The following is a 20,274-nucleotide window of genomic DNA, read 5'->3' as shown; positions in this document are numbered from 1 at the left end:
CAACAGCCCCAACACACAGACACAGGCAGGCAGCGTTATAGAGGGACTCACAGTTCTGAGTACAGGAAGTGCAGATTGCCCACATTATCAATGTAGTTGGCGGGGCTGAGCCACGGCAGGACCAGCAGCAGAAGCGCCTTCATTTTCCGAGCAGGGTGCTGCTTTCTTCCTGGCCACCTTCTCTCTGTCCGCTGCAGGGGCCCAGCCCAGCTCAGTTCCCTTAAACAAACCTTGCCATATCCCCACAATGGCACCTGATTTGGAGCCCTTAGATGGAGCCACGCTGATAAATCATGGGCTCGTAAGAGGATCGTGCCCTCTGCTTCTCGGATGGGGAGATAGGAGACCGGAGGGACCCACCATGGTTGGCAAGAGGGCTCGGGCTGAGAGCAAGCAGGCTGATGCCCGGGAAAGGGACCTGCCCCTCCTGCAGGATGCCGACTGGTTCTTGGGAAGCAGCTGGTACGTTTACATCACCGGCCGGGAGCAGATGGGCTGGAAGCTGAACTGTGTTGGAAGAGGGCAGGAGCATGGCACAGTCAGACCCCGCGGTGTGGATGCGCAAATCATCAAAAGCTGTCCCACAGTCTGCTAGAGGAAGACACTGTAAGAAATCAGCATCCTTGGAACACAGCCTGGGGATCTGAGCTCCAAGTGAGTCTTCAGACATTGAGACAGACAAGGGTTAATTATGAACCAACTCCACGTCTCGACGCATATTTAGAATAGGCAGATATTTTACCTATCCCTGTCCTGACTACGCTGGCAGATGTGAGCAAAGTGACGGCTTCTCCACTAATTTAGACAACTGGCCCTTTACAAGAATAGACCACGTCGTTCTCTTTGAGAATAATGAGCCTTGATAGACAGACGTAAGATTCTGTCCAAATGATGCACAAATTCCTGTTCCGCCACAAAAGAAGTCACTCCGTTCCTCCTCCTCCCCTGAGTGGCTGAGCTAAGCTCTGCCGCTAGTTGTAGGACCCTGGGCATTTCATTGAAGCTCCCGAGCCTCAGCTATGTCATCTCTGAAATGGAGCTCTATTCGTGCCTTACCTGCTGGGTCCAGCAGGCGCGGGACATGATTGCTTCTAGCTTTAAGATCTGTGATTGCAGCCTACGCTATCAGTCTTAACAGGACTTCTAGCATGCCTAAGCCCCGTAATGTGCCAGAGGCCCCCGGGACTCCTCTCCTTCTACCCCATCTTCAAGAAGTCGAAAATCCATGTGGACCTTGCAACTCAAGGCCTAAATCTTAACAGAAACGGCTTAAAAGGATTGGTCCACTAATGCAACCAAGCAATTACAGCAAGCTAGACTCGACGGGAAAGAGACCAGGGAAAAGTCTGCGGAATGAGACCAAGTGCAATGAGCTATGTAGTAAGCAGGGGGGGGGGGGGGGGGGTTGGCCTCAGAGAAGGTGCATTGACCTGAGGCAGGACTGAAAGAGTTTACATATAGTAGATCCTTCGAATGTACAGGTTTTAACGGCTACAGTTGAGATCAGGGATAAGCAATCTCGGTAACGCAGGACCTGTATTAATTTATAGTTTTGTTGAGACTCTAATTTGAATTCCATTCCCTGTCAGTCTGGTATGCAAGAGTGAGTCAGGGCTGGTGAGAAGGAAGTACCATGAAATAGCAGTAAAACGGAAGTTAGGTTTGGCATTTAGTTCCTGGAGTCAAACAGATGACTTTGAACCCTAGCTCTGCCACATGATGGCTGTGTGACACTGGGCATGTTGTTCAACCTCTCTGAACCGCCGTATCTTCCTCTGTAAAAGAAAGACAATAACAAGAGTGCTTAACTCATAGTGCTGTTATGAAGGTGGAATGAGATAATGCCTATAAAGAACAAAGGGCTCAATGAGCGTTAGCTATTGTTATAAAAATTGTTATTAATAACCACCAGTAGCAGTGAATGAGCCTTGCTGGCAGCTCAGCGCCCACCTCCCAGAGGCTTTGTTCTTCTCGTCCTTTCTCCCCTTCTGCACTATTAGGGGCATGAAACGTTACGGTCTGTTCCTGAATATGGAGTTTCACAGAGTCCTGGGCCACGCTTTTCTGGAGTGCCCGGGATCTGCTGTATAGATCACAGCTCCTGAACAGCCTGGAAAATAATAAATGCTGTGGGTTTCGTAGTGTGCAAGATTGTACTTCTGATAACCTTGGGCATGTCAGATTGTTCCTCCAAGTCTCTATGACAAAAGAAGGATGTCTGCCCTTTTACCTCCTTGCATTTCAAGAGAATAAAATCCATTAATGGAAAGGAATGCAGTATAAAAACAAAGGAATTATTTTTTGTGGTTGTCTATGTCGCTACTGCAAAAACTGCTGGTTGCCTATCCAGTATCTCACCTTCTCTTCTTCCTTTTCACGGAGCCTACATTTAGCTCACGGTGGTAATGCACTTTAGCCTGTCTCACAGATGGGTGGCCATACAACGCAATACTGGCTAATGAGGCATAAGCAGAAATTACTGGGTGAGGCATCCCAGAAAGCTTTTTAAAGGAAAAGTCTCAGTATGCATATTGTCAATTTGCCCTCCCTGCCTGGTTCTTCCTAGCTGGTTATTTCTGCCTGGAACTTGGATGTGATGTTGGCGATTGGGCAGCCGTTTGGGAACCAAGAGGTGACTAGTTGAGGCTGAAAGCTAATCCACAAAGCCGAAAGAGCCTGGATTATCGATGGTATCATGATAACATCATACAAATCATGGACTTCCTACACCCATACTTTCTGTTATATAAGAAAAATAAAACTTTTACAAAGTGAAACCAATGTAACTTCAATTTTCTGATACCTGCCATCAGCTACAATCCTAATACAACCCCCCGCAGATGAAATCTCACCTTCAAATGGCCATATTCTGTAGCTACCTTGCCAGTAAATAGCCCTACCCCTAATCCTTGTCCCCTTTGCCCAGCTAAGTTATCCTTAAATGTCATCTCAGATATCACCCATAAGCTCCTGTTTTCTTGTCTCTTTTCTCTTCCCTAAACCAGGAACTGCTTGAAGGCAGAAGTCTACTGGTCTTGTTCTCTATTATAGCCTCACCACAGTGCCTAGAACACAATAGATGCTCAATAAATACTGAATGACATAAAATTCAACATGGTTACAGAGTCAACTTTGGGACCAACCTTTCTTGATCAGAGGCAAAGCAGGAAAACAAAACAAAAGGATCTCAGGACTTCAAACGTGCCAAGAGCCACGGGAGGGGTCAAGCGTTTATACAGAGAGATAATAAATGTCCAGGAATAAAGGAAATATGTAAAGAAGATTTCTGGGCACGAGCACCCAGGAGAATGTTGTTTCTTTAGCAGATTGCTCGGAGCATAATGTAAAAGCAATGGGTCCCTCAGGGAGCAATGCAGGACAATTGCCTCATTTCTTCCATGCCCGGGAGAGTGAAGAGAGCAGCTCTCAGCCAGGTAGGAGCCAGGCAACAGTTGGGTTCAAGACTGGAATGTCACTTGAAGAATGAATGTCAAAACAGTTATGGTGACTAGGTCAAGCATGGCTGACATGACCAATGAGACTCGTAACCTCCCCATCTTTCCGTAGGGTAAGACTCCCCTAGACCTTCCCTCCAGCATCACCATCTTCTGGACACTACAGACAGCCACTGTGCGCATGCTCCACGGGCGAACTACAGGAAAGAGCCACCTGAGAGGAGGAAAGGTCAAGAGAACCTGCAGGGTCGGTCTTTGGAGAAGAAACTCCAGGACTCTGAGTGCACATTTAATCAAAAACGACAACAAAAGCAACAACAAACAAACCCAGGGAGCCTTCAGTCAGGTGAGTCTTGGGCGAAATATGCATTTTCATGCAGGGCTGTTTTCAAAACATCGAACAGTGATCTCTTTGTTCCTGCCAGTAGGGGCAGCTTTCTTATCTCCCATTGTTATTATCTTCCATAAGAAGGAAGCTAAAGGCCAGAGGCACTTATCCCATGAAACAATTCAATGTGTGTGTGTGTGTGTGTGTGTGTGTGTGTGTGGTTTCGACTTCTCTACTCTTAAAGGGTCATTTCCTCAGAGGCAGAAATCACGGTGTGTATAGATTTTTCTCTCATTCCGGGCCTGTCCTACAGTGGATCGTTGATAAATATGATGCATGCAGATGACGATATTATTACACAAGGAAGATGTGGTCTGGAGCCTAAGACAACACCCACGGAGCATCAAGGAAGTAACAGCTATATTCCCACACACCCCGTCACTGATCCAGGTCAAGAGAGACGCAGTGGACTGGCCCCTGCACCACCTCTACCACATCCACGGTCAATGTCCTTGGTTAGGAAGGCTGTCTCTTGACTCAACATAAGCCTATATCACCTGCGGGGGAATTCTTTGCAGTAGACCCATGCGAGGGGAGTCTGCAAGCGTCTAAGAGGACAGAGGTCAACAGAATTAGCCCGAAGATTCCAGACATTAGCTCACAGGTTCAGGCTTACTCTCATGGAAGAACCCTCTCATCTGAAGTCAGGAACAGCTGTCCAAGGAGTTACTGGTGCAGGCAATCGTGTACAACCACAGTCAATCTGAAATGTTTTACTTAAGGGTTTACATTCAACTCGGGGTCTGAAGCGGCTGGATAATATTGTTTACAAAGGACACGAATTTTGGAGAAAACAGGCAGCGTTTGTTTAAAGACATGATGCTGCCTGCCTGCATTCCTGACTCAGGTCATCTGCTATTATTAGTGGTCCTCTGGACAGGTCATGAACAGAGACCTCAGCTTGGGTGGGGGGGGGGGGAGGGGGATGGGGTGGGAGGGGAAGTATTTGGAAGTATTTCTCTACCATATCTTCTTTTCTGGAGGGACAATGGTGACATTCTAAATTGACTCATTTCTGAAGAGCTTTGTGTTCAAGGAGCTAATTGAAATAAATGCCCATTTTGTAGGTAGAGAAACCTAAGTCTCGATTCGCCCATGAAGCCTGGGACTGTTAGCATACTGGGACCCGCTGGAAGGGAATGTGTGGGTCCACATCTGTCATACGGCAATCCTCAACCAGATTTATAGTTAAGTTCTCTGTACGAGGTAGGATCTGAGCCTGCCTCGTTCATATTCATTACAACGCCACAGGCCAAATAATATTTTTTAAAACTCATTGCATGTGAAATCTTGAAATTGAGATGCAAAATTGATAAACAAAGCTATCTTCTAGGACCAATGTGTGAAGCAGCTACAGCCACCAACCTGGAGGTCTCCTATGGGAATATAAGGAAAACATTTGCTTCCTGGTCACCTCTTGGTTTTTCCCAATTAAAGGGACTCCAGGGGCGCCTGGGTGGCTCAGCGGGTTAAGCGTCCCATTGCGGCGCAGGTCATGATCTCACGGTTCGTGAGTTTGAGCCCCGCGTGGGGCTCTGTGCTGCCAGCTCAGAGCCTGGGGCCTGCTTCCGATTCTGGTCTCCCTCTCTCTCTGCCCCTCCCCGGCTCGCACTCTATCTGTCTGTCTCTCTCAAAAATAAATAAACATTAAAAAAAATTTCAAAAGGGGGGGGTGGGGAGGACTCCAGAGTAGTAATGACTTAATCTTAATATCCCTTCTGAGGAGAGGAAGAGATAGTCCACTAGCCCAGTTGCTGGCCCAACGCCTAACAGGGCTCCAGAGTCAAGTCCTGGATTAGCTCCAAGTTTCGAATCCTTGCCAATCAGACGGCCAGAGGGCGGGAGGGGCGGAAGTGTATATTAAGCATTTGATGACTAATATATACAACATATTTTTGGAAACGTTGGTTTCAACCTACTTAGGGAGCCGACGTGTGGGGGAAGATCAAGAACGGGTGTTGAGGCCCTCACCCCCCTCACATGGGAGTTTTCCTCTCCCCAGGGAGCTGCAGATGGCTGCCTGCGAAAAACTCTGAGGCCTCCGTGTGAAGAGGTGATTTCAATTACTTTTGCGTTCTTTCCTCCTGTTGTTTTCCAACCTGCATAGCATTATCGGCTTAGGGTTCGTCCAGACCTTTTCCTGGGCTTCTTGTGGTGTGGGGGCCACACGGCCTGTGTGGGCAGGTGAAGGCCATTCCCAGTCTGGGCAGCTGAGGGGCTCCCGGAGGCCCCGTAGGACCCCACTGCCCCTTCCCAGCCCTTCTGCTGCCCCACTTCCGTTACGAACTCACCCTCCCATCTGTACGCCATCTCACCCCGAGTTTTGGGGGTACTCTTGGCCCCAAACCAGTTCTTGATGAGGAGGTGAGGAAGAGCTGCTGTGTTTTCATGTTCCTTCAAGAGACCACCTCCATTTCCTTCCTTGTCTCTCCACTCTCTTACCCCTCCCCTGTGGAGCCCCCGTGGGGGCCAGAACAAGGCCTCTCCCCACAGACGGCCGTCTCCCAATCCTCAGAACCCGGGGACATGTTACCTTAACATGGCGAAAGGGACTTTGTAGATTTGACTAACTTAAGGATCTTCAGGTGAAGAAATGATTGTAGATTATCCAACTGGGCCCAATGTAGTCGCCAAGTGTCCTTGGAAGAGGGAGGCAGGAAGGCCAAAGCCACAGAGGGAGAGGTGATGATGGAAGCAGAGGAGCGAGAGGCAGACAGACAGACAGAAAGAGGAGATGGGGAGAGAGAGAGAGAGGCAGAAAACAAGCAAGCAAGAAAGAGGGAGAGAGAGAGAAAGGGAGAAAGAAAGAAAGAGAGAGAAAGAGGGAGAGGGGGGAGAGAGAAAGGGAGAGAGAGACAGAGAGAGAGAGACAAAGAGATCGACAGAAAGAAAGAGACACAGAGAGAGAGAGAGAGAAAGAGACAAAAGGCAGAGACAGGCAGGCAGAGAGACTGGAAGATTCCACACTGCTGGCTTTGAAGGTAGGGAATGAGGCCACAGGTCAGGGAAGGCAGGCAGCCTCCAGAAGCTAGGCAAGGCAAGGGAGGAGGTTCTCTCCTAGAACCAGAGAGAATTGGCCCTCTCTGACCTGATGTCAGTCCAATGCACCTCTCACTGGACTTCTGGCTCTCAGAACCTTGAGATAAGACATTCGCATGGCTTGAAGCCCCTGGGTTAGCGATCACTTGTTACAGCAGCGATAGGAAACCCATACAGCTCTCAAACACAAAGGTAGGGGGTGCAAATGTTGGGAGCATGGGAATGTGATGTGTACAGGGAGCTCTCCCTTTTCTCCACTGCTTCTCACCTCCCTCAGCCAGTATGGCCCCAGCCTTGGCCCCTGGCTCTGTGCCAGCATCTGTCAGCATCTGCCTCACTTTGACCTACCCCAGACCCCTTCCCTCCAGACAGGGCCTCTCCTCCCCGGGTCAAACTTCCAGCAAAGGTCACAAATAGACCCCCTCACCCTCTTCTCCTCTGGCCACACCTCCTTCTGGGCAATGAGAAGGGCACCCTAGTTCAGATGCCAACCACAGAGGCAACAACAATAGATGGCAACAACAGAGGGTCAGAGGCAACCCGCAAACCCGAGTTAGATGTCTTTCACTCAACGTGTTGGGAAGAAAAGTGAGTTCGCTGACATAATTAGCATGGAAACCAAGTGCTAAGCATCACACCCAGGCCATTGCCCTGGATGCAAACTTTTTTTTTTTTTAATGTTTATTTATTTTTGAGAGAGAGAGAGAGAGAGTGGGAGCAGGGAGGGGCAGAGAGAGAGGGAGACACAGAATCAGAAGTGGGCTCCAGGCTCTGAGCTGTCAGCATAGAGCCCGACACGGGGCTCGAACTCACAAACCGCGAGATCATGATCTGAGCTGAAGTCGAACACTTAACCGACTGAGCCACCCAGGCGCCCCCCTCGATGCAAACTTCTATGTTAGAGAATCTGCCTGTCCTGAAAAACACTCAAGATTCACAACCTCAAGTATGTGACCTTTCGAAAAAAACACCGGCACCTACCTCTTGCCCTCGTCATGACCGAGGAACCAAGATAAACACCAGCTTCCAAATTTCCTCGTACAAAATAATTGTGGTATTACTGTTCATCCTCCCGTAACCACCTGAAATGTTCTGAGCACCTCATTGCGGAGCAAGACCCGGGGCTGCCCTGAGGCCATCCGCACAGGAATGCCCAGGAATGTGACAATGTAAGTGGACACAATGAGAGGCAGATAAGTGGAGTGGACCTGCTGCTCGCCACCAGCAGGGGCGGTCACACCATCGCTCTGCCACCGGTGTGTACCCTGGCTGAAAATTTAGCAGAAATTCTCTGGAAGACAGAAGTTTTCTACATTTCTCCTTTATATTCTTATTTTTTTCAATGTTTATTCATTTTTGAGAGAGAGAGAGAGAGAGAGAGAGAGAGCGCGCATGAGCAGGGGAGGGGCAGAAAGAGAGAGGGAGACACAGACTCTGAAGCAGGCTCCAGGCTCCAGGCTGGCAGCACAGAGCCTGATGCAGGGCTCGAACTCACGAACTGGGAGATCATGACCCGAGCCCAAGTCGGACGCTTAACTGACTGAGCCACCCAGGCGGCCCTGTATGTTTCTCCTTTTAAAAGTCAGTTGGCAATACCTCACATCTCCTTAAAGAACAGTGGGCTTTGTCAATTCCCATACAGAAGAAATCTTAAGAATCATGGACCAAACTGGGAGACATTTTTTTTCTGATGTGAAAAGGTAAGCAATGCCCATCAGGAAATCTCTGAGGATTTCCTCAGAGAAAAGCTCAGAGAAAGCTGCTCATCAGAACTGTCCAGGATCTGACACTTCAGAACGCACCCATATGAAACAAGCCAGTCCACAAAAGGACAAATATTGTACGATTCCTCTTCTCTTAGGCTCCCAGAGCAGTCAGATTCATTGAGACAGAAAGCAGCATGGTGGTCATCAGGGGCCGGACAGGAGGGAATGGCGAATCTGGGGTTAATAGGTATGGTTTGGATTCTGGAAGATGAGCAAAGTTCTGGTAATGGATTGTGGTGATGGCCGCACAACTGTGTGAATGCACTTAAATGCCACTGAACCGTACTCTTAAAACTGGTTAAAATGGCGAATGTCATGCATAGGTTACCACGAGAAAACAGTCCCCCCCCACCCCCCACCACACACACACACCTGCACACCCCAACTCTATCACGGGCTGTTCTCTCACACTGAACCACGGTTACAAACACCTAAGAGGTTTCCTTTGAGCGGATGCTTGCCCTGGCTGCAAAAAAAGAAGACAGAGAAATGGCATCTCGCGGAGCACCCGGCCCCGAGGACGGCCCTGCTCTTGGGAGGCAGGGGAGGCCAGCTGTCCCCGGGGAGGGCGGGCGGCTCGGAGCCGGCCAACCAGGGAGGCCCTACCTTGTCTGAAAGTGCTGCTCGAGATCACAGCGCTGCAGGACCTCGGTGCAGTACTCCGGGAACGGGCAGGTCACCAGCAGCTTGTTGAGAAGCTTGTTGACCAGGATGCTGGACTTCTTGCAATGCTGCAGCACTACAGGCTTACGATCCACGGGGCAGAAGTCCTTCTCCACCAGGAAGCTGGTGAGGCAGAGTGTGCAATAGGTGTGTCCACAGGGAGTGTCCAGAGGGTCCAGCAAAGCCTGCAGGCAGATGTGGCACACGAGGTCATCGTCCACATCTTCCGCGTAGGTGTAGAAGTGGTTTTCCTCAGGGGAGTGGGCTTGGCCACACACCACACACAGGGGGGCAGAGCTGGGGTCAGGGGGACAGGCAGGGTCTGGCTGGCTCATGGTCAGCTCGGGAGACGGTATGGCAGGAGAGCAGCCCAGGGCAACAGTATTTCCTCCGGAGAAAATCACGATCTTCCAGGAGCCATCCACAGACCTAAAAGAGAACAAGACAGCTGATCTTCGTTTTCATGAGACTGGAGACTAAGCAATGGACTTGACACCCTGCCGCCCGAGGGCGGGGGACTGAGCTGGGATTCAGAAGGCCAGGGCTGACTGCCCCCTCTGGTGACTGACATGACCTTGGGCAAGTGACTTGGCCTCCTTATGCCTCAGTTTACCATCCATCCTGGTGGGAATAACGTTGGCCTTTAACATCCTCGCGCTGGGTGGTAAAAACCATCGGGGACTATCCGGGAAATCCCCAGAGATATAAATTGTTAGTAAAATTAAATTAGACCATAAATTATATAGACTATAAATTAGAGATTTAGAAGTTGCTCTGTCAGATCGGGACAAGAAGAAAAACAGTGAACACTCTAATGGCTTTTTCTTATCTTTCCTCCCAACTTTCTGTAAAACTCAGAGAAGGTAGGACATCAGAGCCTTCAACTCTCGTCAGAAGAACCGAGAACTGGGGCGTCTGTAGCGTTTTTACTGTGGTGAGAGCATGTTTCCCTCCATATGCATTTCATTCATTCAATCAGGCATTTGGCAGTTATGTGGACTCTCCAGCTGCACCGCCTGGGTTCAAATCCCACCACCGCTGTGGGCCAGCCATTTAATCCATAGCTGGAAAATGAGGATAACAATAGCCGGCCTCGTAGGACTATTGTGAGGATTGCACGAGACACGCGACAGAGAGCTCTCAGCATCGTATCTGGAATATAGTACATGCTCAGTCAATATTAGCTACTATTTTTTTTAAATTTGTTAACTTTTATTCATTTTTGAGAGACAATTGGGGGAGAGGCAGAGAGAGAGAGAGAGGGAGACACAGAATCCAAAGCAGGCTCCAGGCTCTGAGCTGTCAGCACAGAGCCCTACGCCGGGCTTGAACCCACAGGGCTTGAATCACGACCCGAGCCGCGGTCTGACACTTAACCGACTGAGCCACCCAGGTGCCGCAATATTAGTTACTATTTTTACATGCATTTGTTACTGCATTCATTACAGTCCAGCTCCCCTGACCTAGAAATTGAAAGCTATAGTTCGTACAAGGGGTCTTTTTGTTTCATTTTAACAGTACTCTTTTATTTAATCATATATGTATTTCAAACCAGTAGAATACTATCACACTATGGATTTTCCTCTCGTATAGGTGTCTAAATGATGGAGTTTTTAACGTTCCCGATTAACATCTAGGATGTCTCCTGGAATCATTCCGTAAATGTTTTCGAGCGCCAGCTCTGAGCTAGGTAGTAAGCTGGGTGTGGAGGAGACCTTCAAGAGAGCTTTAAAAAACACGCTGCTGCTCTCGTGGGGTCACCAGTCCAGGGGACGCAGACGGCACAAGTAACCGGAAGTGTGCGCGAGGTGACCCTGGGTCATCTCTCATGAGGATTAAGAACCCCACGGAGTCCCCTGGTGGCTCGGTGAACGAAGCGTCTGAGTCTTGATCTCAGGGTCCTGAGTTCAGGCCCCGCGTTGGGCTCTGCGCTGGCCGTGAAGCCTACTTAAAAATAAAAATAAAAATAAAAATCCTGCACCCTCCCCCACCCCCCTTCAACGTTCTTCATTTTGGGAAGTAAAGGAAAAGACGTCAAGCGTCCCGCAAGAGCATAAAGACACATGAGTAACCTAACAGGAAACTAGCTGCATTTGGAAACATGGCACAGCAGAGTCGTAAACTGTGTTATATCTTTTTTCTTTTCCAAATTAAGTCCAAGGTTGTTTGTAGGAGCACAGCCTTATCTCCAAAAGAAAATACATGGACTTCAAGCTTTCAGTGGGTCAGCTTCGTGTTTACATTTCTGTCCTGTGCTAATGTGCCTGAAAGAACACTCTGGTCAGAAGGTTGAAGTAAAATGCCCTGAATGTGAAAACACTTAGATCATAGCATTTGATTTAGCATCAAAAGAGAACACAGAAGACTAAGGTAGAGAGTGCAGAAGGGGGTGAAGTGGTTTCTAGTCAAATTTCATGGAAACATACACAGCTGCTATTCGTCCTGAGGCTGATAGAAGGTACTGGAACCACACAGGAAATGCTTTAAGTGGCATGAAAAACAGTCCAAAAATAAACATGAAAACGGACACGGGCCACCCGAAAGATTATCATCCACTAGAGGAAAAAAAAAAAAAAAGTTCACATGTTTTGAACTTTGACAAGAGTTTTGTCAAATCTCCCCACGTGTTTGGGTCCTCTCCATTCCTCCTCCCTGTGCTATACTGAAAAGTGATAGGAATGCAGCTGTCGCTCTGGTCTTACCACTGAAAAAACAACTTGACATTTCTGGGCCATGCCTTTATGGGTGAAATGGTGGGACTGGACCAGATCTTTGGTTTTCAGACTGTGTTCTAGAAAGTGGCAGGTGCCTGAGAGCCTTCCAGGGGAGGGACGGAAGGAAGGCAGGTGGGGTAGAGATTTGCCCACTTCTCCACCCCACCCAGTCCCAGCTCCATTTTCACGTCTCTGACACATCAATTTCCTTATAATATTGTTAGAAGAACCCTAGCTTAAAAAAAAAAAAAAAAGCAAGCCACCAGATCGATACTATAAAATCTCTTTCAGAAACAGAGTTTCAGCACAGAGGATTCTGTGCTAATAAAGCAGAGGGTTTTGCTTTGTTTTGGGCAGTTGGCTTTTGGGAGGATCTTTTTTCTCTTTGCTTTCTGACAAGTTTTGAGCATTTACCATGTGCCCGGCACTGTACTTGGGGGCCTTATATACATTATGTTATTTAATCCACACAAATCCCCAGGGTTGCTTTGTTCGTTTTCATTTAAAAAAAAATTCTGTTGGGGCGCCTGGGTGGCGCAGTCGGTTAAGCGTCCAACTTCAGCCAGGTCACGATCTCGCGGTCCTTGAGTTCGAGCCCCGCGTCAGGCTCTGGGCTGATGGCTCGGAGCCTGGAGCCTGTTTCCGATTCTGTGTCTCCCTGTCTCTCTGCCCCTCCCCGTTCATGCTCTGTCTCTCTCTGTCCCAAAAATAAATAAACGTTGAAAAAAAATTTTTTAAAAATTCTGTTTTAGCGTTTATTTATTTTTGACAGAGAGAGAGACACAGAGTATGAGCAGAGGAGGGGCAGAGAGAGAGGGAGACACAGAATCTGAAGCAGGCTCCAGGCTCCGAGCTGTCAGCACAGAGCCCAACGCAGAGCTTGAACTCACAGACCGCAAGAGCATGACTGGAGCCGTAGTCTGATGCACGACTGACTGAGCCACCCAGGTGCCCTTTGTTTGTTTTCATTGAACAGATGAGGAAGCTGAAGTGTGTGACATGTAAGTAACTTGCCAGTTACACCAAAAAAGAAACAAACCAAGAAATGGTGCTGACTCTAGTTTCTGTTCCTATTTTGCTACATTGTGGCCACGCATCTTCCCCTCCCCCCCCCCCATCATCATGACTTCCTTGGAATGCAACTAAGCAAATAGAAGAGCCCCAGGAAATTGGGTTTAAAAATCTCTTTAGGACCATTGCGAATAGGTTTTTCCAAGGCTCTGATTAAAAATTTTCTTTGACAAGGGGCGCCTGGGTGGCGCAGTCGGTTAAGCGTCCGACTTCAGCCAGGTCACAATCTCGCCGTCCGTGAGTTCGAGCCCCGCATCAGGCTCTGGGCTGATGGCTCGGAGCCTGGAGCCTGTTTCCGATTCTGTGTCTCCCTCTCTCTCTGCCCCTCTCCCGTTCATGCTCTCTCTCTGTCCCAAAAATAAGTAAACGTTGAAAAAAAAAAAAATTTTCTTTGACTTTACTGAGTGCCAAAATGGTGGACACTAAATGAATGGAACAGGTAAACAAAACCGGCAGGTTCTAGCTTCCAGCCCCAATTCTTTTTTCTTTCCTTTCCTGTTTTTCTGAGAGAGATTTGAATTCCCTGGCACTTGCCCATACGAGTACACCAGATCCTTAACATAATATTAGCGTAAACACTGCTGTTGGTATTTTCCAACTTTGCTTTAGACTAAATAAAGCCTATATGAATAGACACAGATTATGAGATAATTGGCCAAAAAAAAGCAAAAAGCAGTCTGGGCTCTAAAGAAAGAACTAGGTAGGCTTTTAAAAATATGACTAATGGGGTGCTTGGATGGTTCAGTTGGTCAAGTGTCCTGTTCGTGGTTTCGGCTCAGGTCATGATCTCACGGTTCATGGGTTTGAGCCTCACCTTGGGCTCTGAGCTGATGGTGCAGAGCCTGCCTGGGATTTTTCTGTCCTCTCTCCCTCTCCCTCTTCCCCTCCCCTGTCCCCTCTTTCTCTTTCTCTCTCAAAAATAAATACACTTTAAAAAAAAAAAAAGAAAAATTATGATTAATGGGCACCTGGGTGGCTCAGTTGGTTGAGTGTCTGACTCTTGGTTTTGGCTCAGGTCATAATCTCATGGCTTCGTGGGTTCAAGCCCTGCCTTGGGCTCTGAGCTGACAGTGTGGAGCCTGCTTGGGATCCTCTCTCTCACCCTCTGTCTCTGCCCCTCCCCCACTTGTGCTGCCCCCGTCTCTCTCAAAGTAGACTTAAACGAATTTTTAAAAATAAAAAAATACCATGAACATTATTTATGCAAGGTTTCTTATTTCCAGTTTACATCTTATAAACCTGTATGATGTATCATGTTTTTAAGACATGAACTGAGAAGAAATGATCAAAGATCATTAAGGCTTGAAAGGTAAACGATTTTTCCTTCCAAATGTCAGCGAGAGGGCTTGTTAGCTGAGTCCATCTGTTACTGAGTGTCCCAGCCCTCGGCACTTCCGGCCCTGGTGTTTTTGCAATTTGGAGAAAGAGAAGGGAAGTAGATTTCCTCCTTGGGTTTATATGGGGGGGTGGGTAGGAGTGAGGATGAAAATCTTACACTTCCTCAGTAGACCCCTACGGTGGCTTAGGAACCATCTTTTCTGTCTTTCCTGTGATTTGGGGTGCAATAGAGGCCCAAGATGACTTTTAGACATGCAGGTGGCCTACCAACGCAGTGGTGAGAAGTGCCAAGAAAACCCAAAATCTCCATCTCTGTCCTTAATCCCTGCTTCCTTTCCCCCGCCACTTTGTGGTCACGCCCGACACTTGTACAGAAGTTCTTCGACCTAACTTTCAAATTCTGAAACTTCGGTGGCTGACAACAGGGATGCATTCCAGAGCAAAGTGAGTCGGCGCTGTCTGCAAGCAAAGAAGGTCGTTAGAGGTCATATGTATAAGGTCACCTGCACTAAAAATCCAATAGTCTTAAGAACAGCCCTTGGGGTACAACCTGTTTGGAAACGGAAAATTGTCTGCATGAAATAACCTACCAGAACAATGGAGTCCCTGGTGTGCTACTGTTCTAATTCTCCTTTAAATGCACACTGGCTTTATAAAAGATGGTTATCCAAGGTGACCTTGATAAACCATGTACTGCACTGGAAAGGCAATGGATAACCATATCCCTTGGCAGGCTGCGCTGACAATGTCACAGTTTCTTCTTACTCCAAGGACAAGACTTGACTCCAGAGCCTCTCCTGGATGGCTGCATGAGTCACACTTTTACAACAATAGTAATGGGACTTCATATTATCAAAAAGAATTCATCTTACAGTCCACGGCAGTGTGCCCCACATCGGGACTTTAACCTTGAGAAAGACGAAACATTGAGCCATAGATTCTTGGTGTTGAAAGGGAGCCTTGAGAGAAGGTCCCTAAATGAAACAGGCCTTTATTACCTTATAAAATAGATCATCCTGCTTCGGAGAGCTCTAACTACTAGGGGGGACAGTCCATATACAGAGCAAAAATTCGCCTCTCTAAAAAGAAAAAAAAAAAAATCCCTCTCTAGAACTCACCAACCCCTCCATGGGTGTCAGATGTATCCCAGTAGCTACTTAGAATATATCAAATTCCTTAAGTCCTTTAATTGTTGGAAGACACCTTTTTCCTCCCCCGGGGCCAGCAGCCTTTGGGCTATGTGGCATTCCTTCAAGTTTCCATATACTCTGCGAAGCTGACCATCCTCTGCAACTTTCCAGATTATTCGGTGTCCCTCCTACGAGGTATGGGTAGAATGAGCCCCCAAACTCTAGGATATAGTGGAATGGAGTAACGGCACTCAGAGCCTAGGACTGTGTCTGCTTTCTTGGTGGAAGGAGAAGGCCATTGCTGTCATTGCTGATCTGCCCTGCTGCAAGACTGAGACACCGCCCCGAGGCCTGGAGAAAGCTATTAGCAACTCTTGAGCACCGAGAAGGGAAAAAAAAAAAAAAAAAAAAAAAATCCACGGTAATAAAGTATAAAAGTAGCAGCTAGGGACACAGTTTAGAAAATGCAAAGACATTTAGTGGTATTAGGTGGATTTATATAAACAGAAATTCCTCCGTGGCTAGACAGTTTGGTATTGGAATCCTCAGTGTATAACCCAATCCCAGGAATGAGTGGTATTTGGGGTTTGGGAGTCTCCCATTTGTTTATAAGCATTCCTATATTTTGATCAATGGTGATCTAGAATGTACTGACAAAATGAACACGAGACAAGAGACATGGAAACCATTTAAACAAATGGCAAATCGGAGACAATTTTTTTTTTCCCATCCAGATCACAACATCGATTAACTGTCACTGACATTCAGTAATAAATGAAAAAGTTAAAAAAGCGACAGGCCACGGGCAGCCAATGGAAGGGCCATGAGATGAACTGAAAGTCCTAAAGCTCTGGATGATCCTCAGAAAGGAAAGGAAGGAAGGAAGGAAGGAAGGGGAAGGAAGGAAGGAAGGAAGGAAGGAAGGAAGGAAGGAAGGGGAAGGAAGGAAGAGGAAGGAAGGGGAAGGAAGGGGAAGGAAGGAAAGAAGGAAGGAAGGAAGGAAGGAAGGAATAGGAAGGAAGGAAGGAAGGGGAAGGAAGGAAGGAAGGAAGAGGAAGGAAGAAAGAAAGGAAGGAGGAAGGAAGGAAAGAGAAGAGAAGAGAAGAGAAGAGAAGAGAAGAGAAAAGAAAAGCGAAAAGGACTGGTGCACAAGTACCAGAAAAGGAAAGTGTCTGAGGAGGTGTCCTAGTCACCTGGCACCGTTAGCTGAGCAGTCACTGAGGGCTCATACAAAGGAGGAAGATTTCAAACAAGAAGAAAAAAGTGTAATCTGAAGCCAGGCCCCAAAATGATCACTGGATGACTGGATCCCGAAAGGGCACTGTTTCAAGCGTCTATCAGTCAAGTGACACAAACAGTCTCTCCAGCAAGGCCACCACCACTATGTAAACAGCGTGGGGCTCTGCCCTACCCTCGCTGTGTTTGCTTCCTAATTTTTGCTGGCTTATTTCATGTTTTTTTCAAAATCTCCTAATCCCTTCCCCCAACCCTAATGTTTTACACAAACACATAAAGACTGAGGGGGCGCCCGGGGGGCTTGGTTGGTTAAGCATCTCACTTTGGCCTAGGTCATGATCTCACTGTTCCCAAGTTCGAGCCCCGCGTCGGGCTCTGTGCCGACAGCTCGGAGCCTGGAGCCTGCTTCGGATTCTGTGTCTCCCTCTTTCTGTGCCCCTTCCCCACTCACGCTCTCTCTCTCTCTCTCTCTCAATAAATAAAAATTAAAAAAAAAAAAACAAATAAAGACTGAGAACCCCTATACCAGATGATTTCTGAAGTAACTTCTAGGTTCTAGAAACTGAGCTGAAGGTGTTTCGTCATTGATGATGCTTTGCAATTTGCATGAAGCTATGCAGGCTGGTTCAGAACTTGGTTCACACTGGTCACTGAGGCCACACCTCAGCACAGAGATCACAGTCATTCAGGAACCTCATCCTGGACTGTGAAGACCAGAAATACATTCATGTGGGAATCAAATGGAATAGTGCTGGTAAATTCTTCACGTCAATGGCCTCATTCTCTTTCTAAACAATTATCTGTGGGCGTATTTGTCTAACCGCTGCCCTGGCACTGGCTGGAGCTCCTAAATTAGATTATTGGAGGGAAAGCAATTGTCAAAGTTAGGGCAAGCTCTTCGTCTATTAAACAAAGTACATTTATAATTACACTTTATAGATAAACTGTGTGCAACTTGGAGATATCAATAACGTGCCATTGATTTTTTTTATAAATACCAACTGTGAACTAAGAGGATGGACGAATGCTCTGTGGGCTATTCCTTAGCTTACAGACACATCAGTCATAGGGAGGAATTAAGTGCTTTAGTGACCTGAATTAAAACGGTCACACATGAAATAAAAACTGTCTTTTAACTTACGAGGGTTTGAAGTGGGGGCTGAGGAGGCAGGGGAGTCATATACCTTGCAGAGGAAAAGGAGAGAGAACACGAAGAAGGCAGGTGCTTATGGACTGTTGCAAAGGTCAGGGTTGGTTCTGAATCTACTTAATATCTAAATCAACGATCCCCAAGAGGGAGTAAGCAATTCATTAATTGGATCACTGAAAGATACTTGCCTGCATAGTGTTGCCACCACTAGAAAGGACAAATATATAAAGTGGTCTTTAAAGAGGTCGAAATATCTTCAGGAAATTAAAGGAGAATTGAACTAGGGGCACCTGGGTGGCGCAGTCGGTTGGGCGTCCGACTTCAGCCAGGTCACGATCTCGCGGTCCGTGAGTTTGAGCCCCGCGTCGGGCTCTGGGCTGATGGCTCAGAGCCTGGAGCCTGTTTCCGATTCTGTGTCTCCCTCTCTCTCTGCCCCTCGCCCGTTCATGCTCTGTCTCTCTCTGTCCCAAAAATAAATAAACGTTGAAAAAAAAAAAAAAAGGAGAATTGAACTAAAAGGAGACCATGTCGGGAGTCAATGACTGAGAATGTAGGTAGACAGGAAGTGGGAAGAACAAGAAAAGCAGTTAAGTGAAAAGCGTCCCAAGTGGCTAGCCAATCAGATACAAGTTCTAGAAGCCCAGGGAAGATTTTTACAAGCTGGTTGGAGAAGAGCTTTGTCTCCCTTGACTAAAGATTTACTGCCTTTCCCCTGGGTGTCATGGCACCCCTTTCATACTTGGGTTTCTTTGTAAGAACTCTGTCCCAGAAAAGATGTCCTTTCGTTTCCTGGTCTATCAACATGGTGAGATGGAGCTGACCCCCTGCCAACAACAAAAATGAAGGCAGGGTATTTTGTGTTAACCAAGGGTTCTGTTCATGCAAAGAAGCACCATAGGATCCTGGGAAGAGACAATTTCAGAGGAGAAACGTGGGGAAGCAAGCCGACATTCTTCCACCCAAGGCTGAAAAACATATTCGGGGTTTTTTTTTATAACAGATAACCAAGTTTTACAGAGTGAAAGACAAAGTGAAGGAAGATATTTGAATTCTCACCATTGTTTCTGCTGTTTTTCAATTCTATGTATGTTCGTTGATCCCCTATTATATGCCTGGCATTTGTCTTAGATTCTGGGGGAGCTCCCACTGGGGTAGGGTTCCCCTCCCTAAGGAAAGCAAAAGGAAAAAACACCTCAAGGCCACCTGGTTATACACGTACGTGACAACATCCCTCAGGACCCTGTGTCACGCGACCAGTTAATCAGACTACATGTTTGTATGTTACCATTATGGGAGACAAACAGAAAATATATAAAAAAAACTATGCCATGTGGCATTCAGGGCTCAGTTCTTCGGGTACGAACCCAACGGAGCGGTGCCGGCAGGAATAAAGTTGTTTCCTGGGAAGAAAAGCCTCAGCGTCCCGACTCTCTGTGCGAGAATCCTGCTACACCATAGGGAATTCAATGTTATCCTCAGTGAGTGTAAGTCTAATTAGAAAAATGGAGCTTACATATAGAAGAAAAATACGAAAGCACTGCAAAAAAAAGTACATATTGAGTATGGCAAGGGGTATGATCCCCCCCAAATAGGAGCCAGGGACAAGTTTTGGAGACAAAGAGACAAGAGAACAGTATAATGTGACCCGGAATGGCCAGGAAAGTTCATGGAATAGTTGGGCCTCAGGGCACATCATCAAAGCTTCGTGGTATATGGACAAGTGGGAAGAAATCAAGGTAGGGGAAGAACGTGAGCAAATCCCCCAGTTGAGGAAGAGAAATACACACACCAGTGTTTGGTCACGTGATGATCTGTCTTTGAGATTTTAGAATTACCTTTGAAGAAATCACAGGACTTTGAGTTGGGTAAGAATCTTAGCTTCTCCCCAAGTATAGGGAATCCTCTTTATAACGTGGCTGTGAGCTGGCCTACCAGCTTCTGCCTGAAACACCTACAGTGATGGGGAGCTCATCAGCTTCCCAACAGCTGAATGCCTTCCTTTCGTTACCTTGACCTTGCCGTGTGACACAGATCACAGTCACTCCCTCCAAACATGGCAGCCACCCCGAATTAAAGAGAGGATGGGTGATTTCTCTCCTGTCTCTTCTTTTTGTCTCTGGTTCTTTCCGTTGTCTTCCTGGGGAGTCGACCCAGGGTACAGGGTCCGCCCAGGGTACTCGCTAGTTTGTTAAAGTCCCTTTGAAAACATGACAGCTGGAAGTGAACACTTATCCAGTTGTGGTTTAGTGGTTCAGTGGAGCGGTTGTTTCTTAACCAGGATACTACTTGTCTTTAAAAGCAATGGAGGACAGCCGTTACTGATT

The 20,274-nt window shown here is 47.3% G+C and overlaps 1 protein-coding gene across 2 annotated transcripts in view; it reads right to left on the bottom strand.

The window, feature by feature from the left end:
- Positions 1-20,274, bottom strand: part of LNX1 (ligand of numb-protein X 1) — a 124,277-nt gene that overhangs the window by 95,996 nt on the left and 8,007 nt on the right. The window contains exon 2 of one of the 2 annotated variants that reach the window (XM_043572631.1): positions 9,255-9,740. In XM_043572631.1, coding sequence (XP_043428566.1) covers positions 9,255-9,646 — 392 coding nt within the window. In that variant the 5' untranslated portion in view covers positions 9,647-9,740. Of the gene's footprint in view, positions 1-51; positions 641-9,254; positions 9,741-20,274 lie in introns of those variants that run through there. The other variant, XM_043572632.1, reaches the window with a different exon arrangement.

This window comes from Prionailurus bengalensis, chromosome B1 (assembly GCF_016509475.1).
Source record: "Prionailurus bengalensis isolate Pbe53 chromosome B1, Fcat_Pben_1.1_paternal_pri, whole genome shotgun sequence".
NCBI lineage: Eukaryota > Metazoa > Chordata > Mammalia > Carnivora > Felidae > Prionailurus > Prionailurus bengalensis.
Note: the sequence above shows the minus strand (reverse complement) of the source record. Positions and strands in the feature narration are given on the sequence as shown.